Source organism: Aethalodelphis obliquidens, unplaced genomic scaffold (genome assembly GCF_003676395.1).
Source record: "Aethalodelphis obliquidens isolate GAN/ISIS:26980383/991018 unplaced genomic scaffold, ASM367639v1 scaffold8, whole genome shotgun sequence".
In the NCBI taxonomy this organism is placed as follows: domain Eukaryota; kingdom Metazoa; phylum Chordata; class Mammalia; order Artiodactyla; family Delphinidae; genus Aethalodelphis; species Aethalodelphis obliquidens.
The window spans coordinates 61,648,595-61,665,015 of record NW_020837952.1 but is presented as its reverse complement, the minus strand read 5'-3'; the positions used below and the strand labels follow the sequence as shown (position 1 = coordinate 61,665,015).

The window sequence follows — 16,421 nt, the reverse complement described above, 5'->3', positions numbered from 1 at the left end:
TTCATTTTAAAAAAAAGAAAAAAAAAAGAAAGTTGAAATGACTCCTTGATCCATGGGCTGCAGAATGAATGTTGTGTTGTCAGGCATGAAAACAACATGAATCTCGTCCATCTCCCTCAGAGCTCTTGGGTGACCAGGTACATTGTCATTGAGCAGTAGCTTTTTTTTTTTTTTTGCGGTACGCGGGCCTCTCACTGCTGTGGCCTCTCCTGCTGCGGAGCACGGGCTCCGGATGCGCAGGCTCAGCGGCCATGGCTCATGGGCCCAGCCGCCCCGCAGCATGTGGGATCTTCCCGGACCGGGACACGAACCCATGTCCCCTGCATCGGCAGGCGGACTCTCAACCGCTGTGCCACCAGGGAAGCCCAAGCAGTAACATTTTGAAAGAAATCTTTTTTTCTGAGCAGTAGGTCTCAACAGTGGGCTTAAAATAGTCAGTCAGTCATGTTGTAAATAGATGTGTTTATGAACAGTCTTTGGTGTTCCATTTACAGAGCACAGGCGAGTGGATTTAGCATAATTCTTAAGGGCGCCAGGATTTTCAGATGGTAAATAAGCACTGGCTTCAACTTACAGCCACCCCTAGCCGCAGAGCCAGCCTGTCTGTCCTCCGGAGCTCTGACGCCAGGCAGCGACCTCTCCTCTCCAGCTGGGGAGGTCCTATAGGCGGCATCTTCCTCCAGCAGAAGGCTGTTTCCTCTGCGCCGAAACGCTGGTGTTTAGTGGAGCCGCCTTCGTGAATGGTCGTAGCTGTGGGCCTCCTGGCCGCTGGCTGCAGCTGCTGCACCGGCACTTGCTGCCTCCCCCGGCACCTCGATGTCAGGAGGCGGCTTCTTTCCTTCAACCTCGTGATGCAGCCTCTGCTCGCTTCTTCCTCTGCAGCCCCCTCACCTCTCTCAGCCGGGCATGCTGGGGGTGCAGGCAGCTCGATGGACAGCACACCACAGTTTGCCAGAGGGGCCGGCCACGGTCTGGTAGCAGTGCTGCCTGGTCTTTTTCCTGAGTTCCTCCAAGACACCAAAGTTGTGGATGACGGGGTCAAGCCTGGGGGCGCGCTGGGGGCTTCACAGGGCGGAACCTGCAGGCCACGTCGTCGAGGCCACGACGAGGGGTCACTGGTGGCTGAGACGTCCCCTTTGCCAGTGTGGAAGGCAGCCCTGGTGGCCGGGAGCCTGCAGTCCTCTGTGATGGTGGTGGCAGCTCAGCCTGAAGTGGGAGGGGGCCATGTCCTCCTGCAGACGCTCTGTCCCCAGGCAGGGGCCCCGTACCCACGCTTTGCAGACGCTGACGGCACGGCCTCCTGCGCAGGCAGTGGTGCATGTGGATGTGTCTCTCCGTCTCACTCTGTTCTCAGGTTTGAAGACCTTCCTCTCCCATCACTGCTACGAAGGGACAGTGTCCTTCCTGCCAGCACAGCACACGGTGGGCTCCCCGAGGGACAGGAAACCCTGCAGGGCGGGGTAAGCACATCCCTTACGTGCATTTCTGCTCAAACGATGAGATAGAAGCAGGACTGGCTGGGGTTTGCTCCTGCTGTGAAGTGAGTGGGCAGTACTTGGCAATGTAGACAGGAGGTGCTGGTTCCTCCTGACCAGTGGTCAGGGTCCCACGCACCCTGAGGGGGTCCCGCCGTGTCCCCCATGCTGGGTCCTGGGTCACGGGGCGGCCCAGGGTCAGGTCTGGTCCCCGTCGTCTGCCCAGCAGAGGGCTCACACCACGCCGTCTGCTCCGGTGTGGGGACCCGCTGTCCCCCCCGCTGGGGACGTGAGAAATGATGAAGACGAGCCCCTTTATGGATGGCTCTGTGCGCGCCCTCGGGGCGCCCGTGGAGCTGGCTGGACGGGCCCCCTGTCGCCCCACTGGGTGGTCAGGAGAGGCCGGTCCAGACCCCGGGCCAACAGTGGGGGCCCCTCTGCGAGCCACGGTGCCTTTTCGCCCTGTGTGTCCCCACCATGCCCAACAGCATGTGCCCGGGTTAACCTGGAACGAGTATCAGGTTGTCACCTGTACCCGCGGCCCGCATCTCGTCCCTGCTCCTCAGTCTGACAACGTGGAGAGGCTGAGGGGTTTCGAGGGACTCGGGGGTTTTCCTTCCTCCTTTAAGTCATTCAGACGTGGGCCCTTCCTTCCCCTGGTCTCTCCTCCTTTAAGTGAAGAATTTGAGACCATAAAATCAAACAGTTAGAGGCACGGCCTCGCCACACCCGTTGCTGATGAGCTGATTCCACCAGCAAAGGCCCCTGGCCCGTGCAAAGGCCTGCATCCAGCAGTGCCCAGGACCGCAAACATCAGCTGCTCTGAGCCGTTCACTTGCTCGTTACTGACTGGGCCAGGTCACCACTGTGTTACCTGTTTTGTAAAAGGGAAGAGTCTCAGGCTGGGAATCCACGCTGGGACCTGCACCTTGTCCTTTGCTCCGTCCGCTGCCACCCCGGCGTCGGGGCCGAGCTCAGCCCGCCCCCCAGAGCCAACAGAAGGGCCTCATGTGATGCTGTTTGCTTTTTGTAATGTTTATCAATTTCCAAAACGGATATGTTGTCTGTGTAATTTTTAAGAGTGGATCTGATTCTGAGAACTCAAATTAATATGCAAACCAAGTATTTTTAAGCGAAGCCTCTGCAATTGCACTTCCTGTTATATGCAAACGATTGAAATGCTTTTGCAGCCTAGGTTACAGGCGAGGGGGGGCGTGTTCTTGTCCTCCAGGTGCTTTGTCTGCAGGCAGAGCAAGCGGCAGCTGGAGGAGGAGCGGAAAAGGTCGCTGTACGGCCTGGAGAGCGCCGGTAACGTGGCTGGGCCGGCTCCGCGGGGGCGGGGGAGGGGGGGACCTGCCCGGGGCCCGGGGCTCGCCCCTCCCCCCTTCTCTGCAGGGGCACCTGCTTCCACTTCAGCTCCAGGCAGAGTGCGTGGTTGCCTTTGCCAGCCTCTGGGGAAAAGAGGGGATTTTGTGGAAGGGCCCATCTTGCCACGTCCCTCTGAACTACCGTGTGGCGCCAGCCAGGCGCCTGTCCCTAGAATGGTCCGGAACGGGGGTCAGCGAGTGGGCTCCACAGGGCTCCAGCAACTATTTGTGGACGCTGAAATTTGAGTTTCACGTCATTTTCACATGTCACAAAATACTTTTCCTCCTTTTGATTTTTTTTTCAACTACTTAGAAATGTACAACCCATTCTTAGCTCGCAGGCCACACCCAGTCAGGTGGGTGGTGGGCCAGACTTGGCGACCCCTGCTCTAGATCGTGGTCCCAAGTCCCAGGTACGGGCCCGAGAAACAGCTCTGCCTCTCGGGAGGTGGCCGCCGGGCACAGCGGCGGGCGCGGTTTTCTCTGTGTTGATCTGAGAAGCCGTCGCGTGGTGCGTTTGTAGAGACGACCCCTCCCGGTCATCTCAGGACGCCCACCTGCCCCGCTCGGACTTAACGGATTTAACGTAGCATCTGCGATGCTTCTTCCTGCTTCAGAGGAGGTGGAAGAGTGGAAGGTCGTCTGCGGGCAGTTCCTGGCCATCAACGCCACCAACATGTCCTGTGCTTGTCCCCGGAGCCCCCAGGGGCTCTCCCCGGCCGCCCACCTGGGAGACGGGTCTTCCGACCTCATCCTCATCCGAAAGTGCTCCCGGTTCAACTTCCTGAGGTTTCTCGTCAGGCACACCAACCAGGGCGACCAGGTAAGGGCACCGCTGCTTCCACATGGCCTGCGTCGGCGGCCGCTTCTACCTGGGCGACCCCGATCTGTATGTTGTAGGATCGGCTGTGAATTCAAGGGGAAGAAGGACAGATTTTTCTGTTTGCATTTCACCCATTTTAAAGTAGTCATAGTTACTCCTAAAAAAAAACAAAAAAAAAATATAAAGTCTTTGAGCAGAGAAACTAGGAGGCGTGAATGTTTCTCTTCCTATGTAAAAACAGAATGAAGTGATGCAGTGCAACCTTCTGTTGCCCTTGCTGGTCACTTACAACAAAATCTTTCAGCTCCCGGAAAGGGGTTCTATCGAGACTCTTCTAGCAAACCTTTCCTTAGTCACCGGCACCTTGTAGTGACACGGGGCCGGGCAGGGCGAGTCTAACGATACCCAGACAATCGCAACTTTTGATCAGCCTATGAGTCTAGTCAAGTTTGCGGCTGTTAAATCTTTTTAAGATCTGGGCCAACGGTGTTTTCACGTGGCTTTTAAAATACTGCTTGTTAAGAAGGTAAATAGCCGTACAAGTCGCCGCCCGGGAGCCGCGGGGCCCTTTACTCCGCGCCATTCACTGTGGATGGGACCGGGCTGCGAGAGTCGTGGTGCCCACTTCTCCTGTCCCCAAGCAGCGGGGCGAGGAGCTGCCGGGAGGCCCCGACGGCTGTCCCGCCCCCAGCGCAGCCCCGCTGAGAGCACGTTTCCGTCCTGCTGTCTTTGGTAGTTTGACTTCACTTTCGTCGAAGTCTATCGCGTCAAGAAGTTCCAGTTTGTGTCGAAGCCTGCGGAGGATGAGGACGGCGGCGTCCGGGGCCGCGGGAAGAAGCGACTGGGGCAGCTGTGTAGCGACCGCCCCCCGTGCTGCTGCACCGTCTCCAGCAGCGCCTGGAACTGCGACGGGGAGGTTCTGAGCAGCCCTGCCATCGAGGTCAGGTGAGTGAAGGCGGTGCTGGGGCTCTGTGGGCCTGGCACCCTCACAGCCTGAAGCATATGAGTGAGTCACAGACGCACGTGCGTTTCCCTGGGTGAAATCCCCAGGGAGACGCCGTGACCTCGGGTTTGCAAAGATGCTGAGGGGTCGGTCTTTTCACAGGTTTTGAAGCCCCTCGGTTTTATTTTTCTGCGCCACATCCTGCACTGCCGGCACTGGCATTCCCTCTCTCGGCTCCTCACTAGTTAAACTAACTAACAAAGCGCCTCTGTGGGCACCTTCCAAGTCCTGGCTCCACTGACCACCCGGAGATGCTCCGGCCCCAAGGAGCCCAGCCCGCGGCCGTGCTGTGGTCCAGGCACCAGCCCCGCCCCTCCGGCTCTGAACCTACTGGGCCTGCTGTGCTTGGACTTGGGAATCTGAGGTCTGATTATATGTAGTTATTACATCGCCAGATGAAGTAGGAGTGCCAAGAACATGGTTTTTGCCCCACTGAAAGACACAGTAAAGGAAACTGTTTTTCAGGAAAAGGCTATTGATTGAGGTGTGCGTAACAGTTACAAGAGACTGAGGGAGAACTGTAAAGTTCTAGAAGGATTTTGTCCTGTGACCAATGGCTTCAGGAGCTTGGTCGACCTTAAGGAATCCAAACTGGACTCTCGCTGGCGATAGCACGGTGGGTGTTACACGAGCAAGGCGGTCAGGAGCGAGCCTGCAGGCCCCGCCCCTGGTGCCTGGAAGGATGGGTGGCGCGCGCGCTCTTCCGTGTTTCAGGATGCTGCGTAGCATCCCCGTTTATAATCCCCACTTTAAATGGCTTCTCGGCCAACCAGCTGCTGGTCCCAGCTGGGTCTCCTGCCTGTCAGCCTGCGAGCCAAAGCCGCGGGCAGGGGCAGGCTCTCTGGCCTCCCCCCGTCCCCGTCTGCGCGCTCCCTGCTCTTGCGACCAGGATGCGGCCAGCGTGGCAGTGCCCGCCCTGCTCACATCTCAGGACGGGAGGCGGCTCCAAGGTCACAGGCGAACCCGCCCTGCCTGCCAGTCGTGCGTGCAGGCGTTCGGCTCCTGTAGACTCATTTCACAAGTTGAGGAGGCGGAATTATTTTTAATGCCGGCTTATGAATTGCTGAAAGTTAAAAAAGGCATTCTTTTGTGAAATATATCCTACACGTCTTGATGTTGCGCTGCCTTGAACAGCGAATCACTTACTTATGGGGTCTTTGGGACTAACCATCTCTCAGGAGGCTGTGACGTCATTCATCAAGTGGGACGGCGGCACTGCCAGTGGGACCCGAGAGCCCACGCTGACCTGCGAGCCCCCGCTCACGTGCTGTGGCTCTCTGTGGAAGGCGGGCGCTCGGGCTGGCGTGGCGACACTTGTCTTCCGTGACTGCACATTTCCCGCATCTCCTACTCTCTCGGGCTTGCCCTTCAGGGGACCCTCCCCGTGGCCCCGTCAGCTCAGTCCTCATAAGGAGACCGAGGCAGGGAGAGAGGCGGCTTCTGCTCGCGGAAGGGGCGCTTGTTTTTACTCCCACTTGGCCGTCAGCTGCTCTTTGCAGAGTAGGTCTCTCAGGAGTGTCAGGAAGTCGCTCTGCGCCTCGGCCTGTCGCTGCCAGGTGGGACCAGAGACTGCCACGGTGAGACCCACCGTCCTGGTGCGTGAGGCCCACCTCCGCCCTCGACCAGCTGGGGGGCTGAGAGTCAGGGGACGCGCAGGGTCTGAGTGTGGCCCTTTGTCTCTGCAGGGTCCACTGCCAGCTGGTCCGGCTCTTTGCACGAGGAATCGAGGAGAACTCGAAGCAGGAGTCGCACCGCTGAGCCGCCGCCTCGCGTCACCGGCCTTCTCGCTGTGCTTGGGAAGCGGGAGCGTGTTGAAGAAAATTACTGCAGACCAATTACGTTGATATGCATTCAAACTTAGAAGTTTATTTTTGATAGTTAAATCTTGATTTTAGAAAAAATACCTTTTGTCAACAATTCTGGGGACACATGTGGCATTTTCGGTTCTGTGTGGGTCTTTGGGTTGCGTTTCACGTAACTTATCCTCAGCAAGGGGCGCCTGTTGACTTGGGAGCGCTTGGCTTCTTAGATTTCAACCATGCTGACGGCGCAGAGGTTAAAGCGGCCCACTTGTGGCTCTCTCGCAATAACTGTAGGGACAACGCGACGTGAATGCTTTCCGTTGAGGTCACGCCACCAGGACACGAGTGTCTACAGGGTCACCGATCTGCTTGGCAAGACTTACCCTGTAGTAGCTTGTGATCAAGTTGTGGAAAGTAGTTGGTTCTCTTTGCTTTTGTAGTACCTGCATCTTAACTTGCGATTAAGGCGTTATTACTGGACCCTTCCTGTCCCGGGCGACTACTGTGCAATATCATAGTCGCGCCCGCAGCGGCACTTCCAGAGTAGCCCATTCTAGCGAGTGAGAAGAACACTCCAAGTGACAACGCTGCTGTAGCTTGAAAAGTCACAGTGGTGTTTCTAGACAATCCAGCTGGGAGCGAGGACAAGTCAGGAGCTCTGGAAACGGGCGGCTTGCAAAGCCCTCACAGGGGTTTTAACTCTTTTAAATTTGGAATCCCCGAGCTTTCTATCCGCACGGCGGGGAGGCCACAGCTGGGCTTTGGGGGGAGACGGAAAGCAGCCGAGCGCGGTGGGTGAGACGTTGAGACGTTCCTGCGCGAACTGTGTGAACTCCAGCCCGAGCGCCCCACCCCCAGGGGAGGGTCCCACGCCCCGGGGTCCCTTGGGCGCAGCCCCGAGTCTGTACCACGTGGTCCAGGTTTGTTCCTTTCTTATCTTCACAACTTATTTCTATATATTTATTGAAAGTTCTGGCCTTTAAACCAGGAGAGGATAAACGGTGTCCTCACTGTCAGTGTTTTCGTTTATTTCTGCTCAAGTGCTGGGGCCTCCCCGGGCCCAGGGCCGCCCCTCGCCTGGGCCTTGTTTTGTTGTGTTCGTGCTTCGGTGCGTGGAAGACGCATGTAAAACAGCTTTAGCTGAAACGTGGGAGGACGCAGCTTCACCTTGGATTTGTGAAGAGGGAGTTTGACTGTTACGAGAGGCAGTGTAAGCGGCCGCCGCCTTTCACGCAGGGTCCGGGCAGCCGCTTTAGCATCTAACAGACATCGTTTATTTTTGGAATTCCTTTGCAGTGATTTCTATTTGGAAGTACACGTGAAATGTCCTGTTTCACCATTCAGTCCCGCCCAGGGCAGCGGAGACCACGTTATTAAGTGATCGTGCAAGTTGAATGATTTGGTAACTGGCGGGTGAGTGAAAAGTCTGAGGATGAGAAAGAAGGAGATGCTGCCGTCTTGTTGACGTTTGCCCTCGGTGGGGAGGAAAGCAAAGGTGCACGAGCTCTGCGCGGGGGACCGTGGGCGCCGTGGACCTGACTGCGCTGCTTCGCCAGGGTCCCCGAGAGGGTCTCCAGTCTTTATCGTCCCTGGGAAATGTTTCCAATCACTGGCCTGCCCTGAAACGCACTGCCAATTGTAGAAAAACCGTCCAGGTCAGAGGGTAGGCATTTTACATTCAGGAAGAAACCCCACCACGCCACGTGGTTCCTGCGTGCCTTGGCGACATTCACCGACTGCTTGCCGACATTCAAAATCGCAGACCTTGGAGCTGCCCCTGGAGGTTGTGTGGTTGTCCGAGGACCGCCCCGCCCCACCCCGGGGGGGCTGTGGATGACCCCGTCACGGGGCCGGAGTACCTTTTGGACCTTGCGGCGCGTGAGGACCCTGAGTGGAGCGACCTCAGCGCCTACACTGTAGGATTTTAAGAAAAAATCAGAACTGATGGCTGGACAGTGAAAACCTGGGGTCGCTGAGCAGCGTTAGTCTAGGTCGGTAACCTCCCGTGTGGCCTGTCGGTGCAGCAGTCAGGCCCCTGGGCGGGCGGCCGGCTCTGTCCTCACTGCGGTCCCGTGTAACTGGGCAGAAAGTGGCTTCATTTCCTTTCTAGTCTTGCTGGCTTCAAGATTAGAAAATGGTGAAATTTGCTCTGATGTGTTTGAGAAGACAAATAAAGTTGTTACTTTGGGCAGGACCTAGCTTCTTTTTTCTCTTACGAGTTTCCTGTTGTTTTTCAAAGCAGAGTATTTTTTGTGAAAACACGTACAATTTAAAGAACAAGAGTAAGATGAACAAATGAGGTACCTAACCCCTCAAGCCAAGAAACTGAACTTCACCCCCAAGCTCCCTGCGTGCCCTTGTGGACTGAGCCTGCCCTGCCTCCACCGAAGAGGTAACTACTGTTTCAAAATCGGAGGGTATCGCTTCCTTGCTTTACCCATGAGAGGGGATCAGAATGTGGCACCCCGCAATGTGCCACTTTGGCATAAGGACTGTTCTGAGCGGACGTTAAGATGCCAAAAAGAGCCCTCTGCCCTCCCCCATCTGCCTGAAAGGACGTATCTTCCTCTTTGTGAGGGTGTGCCCCCTCTTCTCTCCTGGGCCCCCTTTGTCCCTGGAGACAAAGTTAGCACCGAGGTGGTGCTGCGCAGCCAAACCTTCACGAAGCGACGCTTCTCCTCCGTCAGCGTCTCCATATGAAATTCCCCAATACTTCAGCTTTACCCTAGAAGCCCAAACTCCCTTCCCTTGGTTCTGTCACTTCTTGTCAAATTCATTGCCCTTTATTAAAATCCATATAAGGCCCTGGGTCTGACCATCTCTTAGGGTCTCCACTGCTTTTCTACAAAGGCCTGGAGACACATAAAAAAAAATTAAATATTAGCATTAGATAAAAATTGTACGCCGTTTCTTCTAATTTGCCTTTGGTCCGTTTAATTCACAGACCCCAATAAGTAAACCTAAGAGGGTAGAAGAAAGGTGGTGCTTTTTTCTTCTTCCCCTACTTGTTTATACTCTCAGACAGCACAGCTTTTCAGGTTTTGCTCTTTCTATAAAGGCATCATACCGGGTCATTTTCTGTAGCCTGTTTCACTCTGTGGGTATTAAGAAGACATTTTCATCATGAAACTGAGTTCTCCCGTCTGTGAACATTGCGTGCATTTCCCATTGCGTCAGGTCCTCCTTCGCATCTGTCAGTACAGGTTAGTGATTTTGTTTACGTTTGTTCTTAAAAGCCTATTTTGAGGCTGTTACCCTTTAAGTTTTGTTTTTTGTGGAAATGCAGTGGCTTTTTATGTATCAGATTCTGTCCAGAAAAACGTGCCTCTTATTTTTCTGCGGATTTGGGGGCTTTCTATGATCACAGATATTTGAGTATCATCCTTTCCAATCTTACTGGTGCTGTGATGCCAGCCTTTGACAGTGGAGGACACTGGGGTCCAGAGCAGGAAGGGGCTGGGCTTCCCGGTTCCAGCGTGTTTGGGGGGTCAGATCTCCGCGAGCCGGGCGGCTTTCCCACACACGGGGGGATCTCCCGGACCCTCAGCTCCCAGGCAGAGGCTGCTCCCCGAGATTCCGGCGGCCTTCAGGGTCGCCTTGCCCCTCACTCCAGTCTCTGTTACAGCGAATGATGTTGGCTAAATACTGTGGGGGGAGCAGTATTACAATCCTGGGCGCATCGTGAGCACCCCTCTTTGGTCAGCGTGTGACCTTATTTATTTACCCATCACATAGTCATAAAATGCACTCACCACATGCTGCGTTATTAACAGTAAGGACCTACGAAGAGAACCCCAGTTCAAGAGCAGGGAAGTTCATTTCATCTCCCTCTGTGTTCCCTTCCACACCCGCTACCCTGGGGTGACCGCTCTCCTGACTTGCAGCGAGTGGTGGCTTCTGCTGGGAGCCCTGCTGGGGCTCTGTCGCCCCAGGAACAAAGGCCCAAGTTCTACAGGGGCACCACGGCCCCTTTTTTTTGTCCCATGGACCCCCAGGTAAAAGGTAAAGCCAAGAGCAGCCTTCAGAGCCGTGCCCTGGAAGGCACACAGTGAAACACACGGGCCTGCGGGGCAAACCACGGGACTGAAGAAGGTTGCTGCGCGTTTTGAAGTGACCAGCCTCGCGTGTGCTGCTGTACCAACACGTGAAGTAACGAAACCTCTGTAACATGCGCGAATCGGGGCCGTTACCTGGGGAGGCCCACCTGCACAGGGGGTGGGAGTCTCCCCCCACCCCATGCCCTGAGCTCCCGACCCTTCCTCGCCCCACGTTCCCCTCCAGGGAGCGGGGTTCGCTGTGGACCAGGGGGCAGCTGGAGGCACGGGCGTCAGGCTGGCCCTGCGGGGCCGGGGTGCACGTGGGCTGTCGGAAGAGGACCCACCGCAAAGAGGGGCAGAGGCTGAGACGGAGCTTCAAGCGTAGGTAGGGGACCAGGAGATTGATTTTAGCTGCAAAATCACAGCCTGGGTGTGTCGTCAGCAGAGTCACTGGTGAGGGGACAGCACTCCTGGGGGTGTCTGTGTGATGTCTGCCAGGTTCCCCAGGGACCGCTGTCCCATCACTGCTGTGTCCAGCACCTAGGACAGCGCCGGAAGTGGACGGATGGACAGGTGGATGGATGGATGGATGAAGGGATAGGTAGACGGATGTGGTATCCAAGGCCGCCCCCCTCACCGCGGAGCTGGCCCACTGGACCTGGTTTCCATCCAGCTCTGGCCACTCCCTGAGGGACCTGGGCAGGCCTCTGCCTCCCGGAGGGCTCAGGGTGCAGGGGGCCCTTGGGTGTCCCCAGCACAGGTCAGCGTGCAACCTTGGGGGTCTCAGAAGCCAGGCAGGTTCCTGCATCCCTCTGGGTCCAGTGCTAGGAACTGGACCAGCTGAGCCACATGCGCTACTAAGGACCCCTCTGCCCAGGGCCCCCGAGGGGAGGCGCCTCTGGGCGGGGCCAGGACCTGTACCCCAAACTGCAGGTGCTGCTTCGGCCCCATCCCTGAGCCCCCCCGCCCCCGTGGCACGTGCCAGCCCCTGGGCGCTCCTCCCCCACTGGCCACCACCCATCCCTGGCTTCCTTCTTCTGGAAGCTGGGCCCCTGCCTCCCTCCTCCCAATGTCCACAGCTTCCCCTGCCCCCAGCCCACTCCCTGGGTGCCCACCTCACTCCTCGGCCTTGGTGTTGAAATCCCCACTGCCCTCTAGTGCTAGTGGCCACCGGGGCCCTGGGCCACCGCAAGGGGCCCGTGGTGCCAGCCTGTCCCACTCCAGGTGCCCACGGTGCGCGGGGACCCTGCCAGGAAAACAGCCCCCCGACCTTAGCACAAAGCATTACAGGTTTATTTAAATAAAAATTTATAATTTATACAAGACTTTTTCTTTAAAAAAATGTTACGGGGCATTTTTTATCAGTTCTTCATACAGTACAATCCTTTTGTTGAACAAAAGTTACACTGGTAATGAGTATTTACAGATCCAAAATAGACTGAGCTCCAGACATAAAAAATTTAACATTCATTCTAGTTCAGTGATTAGTCGCAGAAATTAAACACCTGCCCAGACTTACACAACTCAATAAAACTCCAGGCTCTCCCCGACAGGGAGCCCGCACAGGCCCGTGCTCTTCCCGGCAGGGGCCCTGGGCTTCCAAAGAGGGACCTGCCGTGGGCCACTGTGCAGCTGGGGATGGCCACCCCGCACGTGGTCAGTTTTCATCTCCCTTGCTCCTCAGAAGGGACTCAAACCAAACCACGCCACTCTGAAGGAGGCAAGTCCATTCCACGCAGGGACACACCCACAGTGCATGGGGACAGAGTCCCACGTGTCGAGCCCACAGCAGCCCCGGGGAGTGGGGCTTGAGCAGCACCCACAGGTGTCGCCCCGCAGTCACCCTGGGCCAGTTCAGGGCCCACCCTGCCTTGCCCCGGGCACAGAGGGGGTCCCCCACTGGGTGTGAACCCACAGCCCCCCCAGAACCCGATCCACCTGCACCAACTGTGGAGCAAAGCCCAGGTCTCAGGCAGGCTCTGCCTTCGTCTCTGAAAGGTCACAAGACACTGACGCCAGGGAGACCAGGAGCTGGGCAGCCACCGCAGGGCCCTGGGACCTCACGACTGGGCCGGGGCGTGTGCTTGTCTGGCTGGTGGGCGTGGCTCCCGAGCGCACTCCGCGGGGTCCCCCCACCAAGGGATGACAGGAGTGACGCCACTGAATCGCCCGCCCAACCAGCAAATGGGGAGCAAAGGTAAAAATTACGTCTGAAAAACGATACAAAAATAAGAAAAACAGCTTGCTCTCTGTAAAAAATATAATCTTCTGTTTCTTCAAAAAACAACGATCTCCGTGACACCCAGAGGACTCAGGACAAGCTGAGGGGCCGGAGGTGCCCGTGTCGGGAGTGTACCGAGCAGGGGTGGCCCCGCCGTCTCCTGCGCGTGTCCGTCCCCGAGGCCTTTGGCCAGTCAGTCCCAATGGGACACCGGGCCTGCGAGACGCGCGCTCTGACCTCCCCGAGAGTGAGGGCTCTCCCCCCTCCCCGCCGAGTGTGTGCAGGAACTAGGGCCGCGGACCCCGACCTCTGGGCTCTGCTCGCGGTCACTCCCCGAAGCCGGCTGACCTCCCCAGCGTCCCCACACAGCCCCCGTGGGCAGGCCCTCTGCCAGCCTGGGCCCCCTCGGGCCTGAGGCGCTCTGTCCACTCCCACCCCGGCACAGCAGCCTGGAGGCGGGGGCAGCCCCGGGGCTCGGAGCACCCCCGAAGCGGCCGTCCTCCTGGGCCTTTGCACCGCACGGCACTCTGCCTCCTCCTGAGGAGCTGATCTCGGGCCCCCGGCCAGCTGGTCAGCACCGCGCTCCCAGGACGTGCACGGGGGTCTCCCTAAAGGACGGGCCCGTTCATGGCGCTGGCCAGGGGCCCCCACGTCGCCTGTCGCCGGCGTCCTTCACCCCGGGGAGGGCCCCGTGTGCTCCTCGTATGGCTTTGGTGTGGCAGAGCTGCTGGCCTCCGAGAGCCGGGGTGCAGCCGCGCCAGTCTCCGCCCGGTGGGGACAGAGAAGGCGCAGCTGTGCTTGGCGGTGTGTCCTGCGTGTCATCCTTCCCGGTGGCCTCGCGTCCACAAGACGCGCCCTCGAGAGTCCCGACCCCTAAGCAAAGGGGTCTGTAAAACGCAGGGTCAACACAATAGAAACCACAGATCGGGGGTGGGGGGGGGGGTTATTGCAAAAGATCACGAGGATGTCCAATTTTTATCCACTACTGAATTGTTAAAAAAAGTAAAACTCCCAGCGACGTCACGGCGAGCCGACACTAGCTGTCACCGCCCGATGCCGCCGCCGCCGTGATCTTCATGTACTGGCTGAAGATAGTCTCGAACGCCTCGTCTCTGTGCACCATGGCGCCGAACACCAGCGGCTGGCGGGGAGGGGAAGCACCGGCGGTGTGTCCACGCGGCCAGGTCCACACGGAGCCGCCGCCGCCCCCGCCCAGCACCTGCGCTGGGCGGCAGCCTCCTGCCCAGGGAGGGAGGGGGCTTCCCAGGCCCCTCTGCCCGGCCGCAAGCCTGGCCGACCTGCGCTCAGAGCCACGACCGGCCCCCCGCCGCCGCCGCCTCCCCGGCCCCCGCCCAGCACTTACTTTCTGTGTTGATGGCGTGGACACGGCAATCCCCATGCCCGACCCCGGGAGGACGGAGAGGACCTTGTACTGAAAGCCAACGGCGTGCCTGTCACCACGGGCCCCCCTGGAGACGGGGCCACCCTCCCCACACCCCAGGATGCAATCCACGGAGCCCCAGACGGGCCTGGGCCTCCCCAGCCAGCAGAGGACGAGGACTGACGGTGTGAGCGGAACACTAGACCTGCTGACACACCCGCCCAGCCTCGCCGGGGCCCCCCAAGGAGCACCACGTGGGGGGAGCAGGTCCCCCAGCCCAATCTTGCTCCTCCAACCACACACGTCTCTGGGAGGGAGGGACCCACCACAGCCACAGGGGTGCTCCTGACACACCCTCAGAGGAAAGGAGACGCTGTCCAGCGGACCCCTGGGGGCCCACCCAGGAGGCCCAGAAGGGGCGTGGGTGGACCTGGCCCCCCCCCCCGCCAGGTGTGTGTGTCAGGCTCTGCGCACACCTGTACCTGCTCCACGTGACACGACGGAAAGTGCCGGGGAGTGCCGGAGACGGGACAGCCTGCCCCGGGGGAACGTCTCAGGGCCAAGGGGCAGACGGCTGCTGGGGCCCAGCTCACTGTCCACCCCACCCCCACACACACCATCCGTGCGAGGACACCAGACGCCGGTCCACCCGGCAGAAGAGAGCGCACAGCCCGCGGCACGTGGATACCCCCCGACGGGCCGCGGGGCTCCACACAGACACTGCCTAGAAGCGGGGCCCTGCCGCGGGGAGAAAGGACGCCTGCCCGACAATCCAGATGGCACCCCTCGTTTTGTTCTAATCGCACCCCGCTCCCAACTCGGCCGCCAGCTTTGCGACCCCGCCGCTCCTCCGCTCCTGAGACTGGGGGTGAGGGCGAGCAGGGGCCGCACCCACCTTCTGGATGTCCGTGATGTCCACCAGCTTGATGACTTTGTTCCTCTTGGAAAAGCCGGACTTGGAGCTTTCGAAGCACAGGTAACTACCGGCGGCGGCAGGGGGCAGGGGTGGACAGAGCACAGCCCAGCAGGTGAGCCAGAGGGGACCGTGCCCGGCGGCTGCAGCCACAGCCAGACACAGGGCCCCTCACCTGCCGCGACGCGCCGGCCTCTTACAACCCATTTCATTCTTACTGAGTCCCTCCGCTTCTCAGGTTCAAACCCCACTGCTCTACACCGAACCCGACTCACGTTCCCATGACGTGAGCATCCCCGGGGCGCCCAACAAGAGACCTGTGTGTCGGCCTCCTCGGCCAGTTCCTCCAGCGAGGGGGTAGAGACGAACAGGTGGTCCTTAGCTGAGAGTGGGGGGCAAGGTGCCGAAGGACCCCAGGGCTAAGAACAGACCCCACCCTGCACCTGCTCCGCCCCCTCCCACCCCTGTAGTAGCTGGGCTGCTACACCCCAGAAGGAGGGTAACAAGAACCCTGCTGCCGCCCTGGGGCCACGGCCCTGGCTGGGGGAACCGCATGGTTCCCGCCACACGACATTGAGCACCCAGACCAGGGCATCCCGGGGCCTGGGGAAATGACGGCCTGCAGCCCCGGCTGCGTCCGGCTCAGAGGCAGCACCTCCCCCCCCGGGGGGCCGGGAGCCAGCAGGAGTTGGGGTCTCGGCAGGGCTAGGGGCCCCCACGGCTGGGCCGCCCTGGACCGCGGGGCCCGCGAGGAGCCCCCTCTAATCCTGGCCCCCGCCGGAGGGCGCGCCCGCCCGCAGCCGCCGACAGGCTCACTCACTTCTCCGTCACGTACAGGACCCCGTTCCTGATGTAGTCGGTCGGCATCTTGCGGTCTCTGTTTATCAGGCAGCACCGCCAGCCGCTCTCACACACTGACGGGGACAAAAGCGGCCGTGACCTTTCCTACTGGAAATACCCGCCCTCTGGCTTGACGTCGGAACCCTCAAGCACTGGCTTCTCAAGGATGTGCTGACGTTCACCCTCCACCACCAGATGAAACCCACAGTGGGAGGAAAGTGGCCTCTGAGAGCCTCTGGAAAGCAGATGTTTCCCCTCCCACGTCAATGGGCAGGGATTTTGTTGTTTTTTATTTTTAAAGGAAAAGCACAATTTAAATAAATCAAACTACGGCCACGACTCTCAAGGTTCACGGTCTGGGTCAGCAGAAAAGGAGCTCAGCAGAAGGTCAAAACTTAAATTCTCCAAAGTTCTCTTTCTGCAGTTGGTATCACACACGACACAGGCCAAACCGTTTAAGGGCCCCCGACCCGCCGCACGGAGAGCCGGGCAGCGCAGGAGTTTCGGGGGAGGCCGAGCAGGGCCCCGGGCTCCCGCGTCACCTGTCACCACCCAGCTT

The 16,421-nt window shown here is 58.9% G+C and overlaps 2 protein-coding genes across 12 annotated transcripts in view; one reads left to right on the top strand and one right to left on the bottom strand.

Annotated features, from left to right (window-relative positions):
• Positions 1-8,664, top strand: part of CERK (ceramide kinase) — a 55,387-nt gene extending 46,723 nt beyond the window's left edge. Inside the window, exons 10-14 of the mRNA XM_027106030.1 lie at positions 1,355-1,460; positions 2,707-2,783; positions 3,391-3,665; positions 4,402-4,610; positions 6,354-8,664. Coding sequence (XP_026961831.1) covers positions 1,355-1,460; positions 2,707-2,783; positions 3,391-3,665; positions 4,402-4,610; positions 6,354-6,426 — 740 coding nt within the window. The 3' untranslated portion in view covers positions 6,427-8,664. The remainder of the gene's footprint in view (positions 1-1,354; positions 1,461-2,706; positions 2,784-3,390; positions 3,666-4,401; positions 4,611-6,353) is intronic.
• A 3,112-nt stretch (positions 8,665-11,776) lies between these two features.
• The window catches only part of GRAMD4 (GRAM domain containing 4), a 77,246-nt gene continuing 72,601 nt past the window's right edge, over positions 11,777-16,421 (bottom strand). For 10 of the 11 annotated variants that reach the window (XM_027108012.1, XM_027108019.1, XM_027108022.1 and 7 more), the window contains 4 exons: positions 15,843-15,936; positions 15,005-15,089; positions 14,092-14,160; positions 11,777-13,869 (listed from right to left, as the gene is read on the bottom strand). In XM_027108012.1, the coding sequence (XP_026963813.1) occupies positions 13,765-13,869; positions 14,092-14,160; positions 15,005-15,089; positions 15,843-15,936 (353 nt within the window). In that variant the 3' untranslated portion in view covers positions 11,777-13,764. Of the gene's footprint in view, positions 13,870-14,091; positions 14,161-15,004; positions 15,148-15,182; positions 15,198-15,842; positions 15,937-16,421 lie in introns of those variants that run through there. The other variant, XR_003433092.1, reaches the window with a different exon arrangement.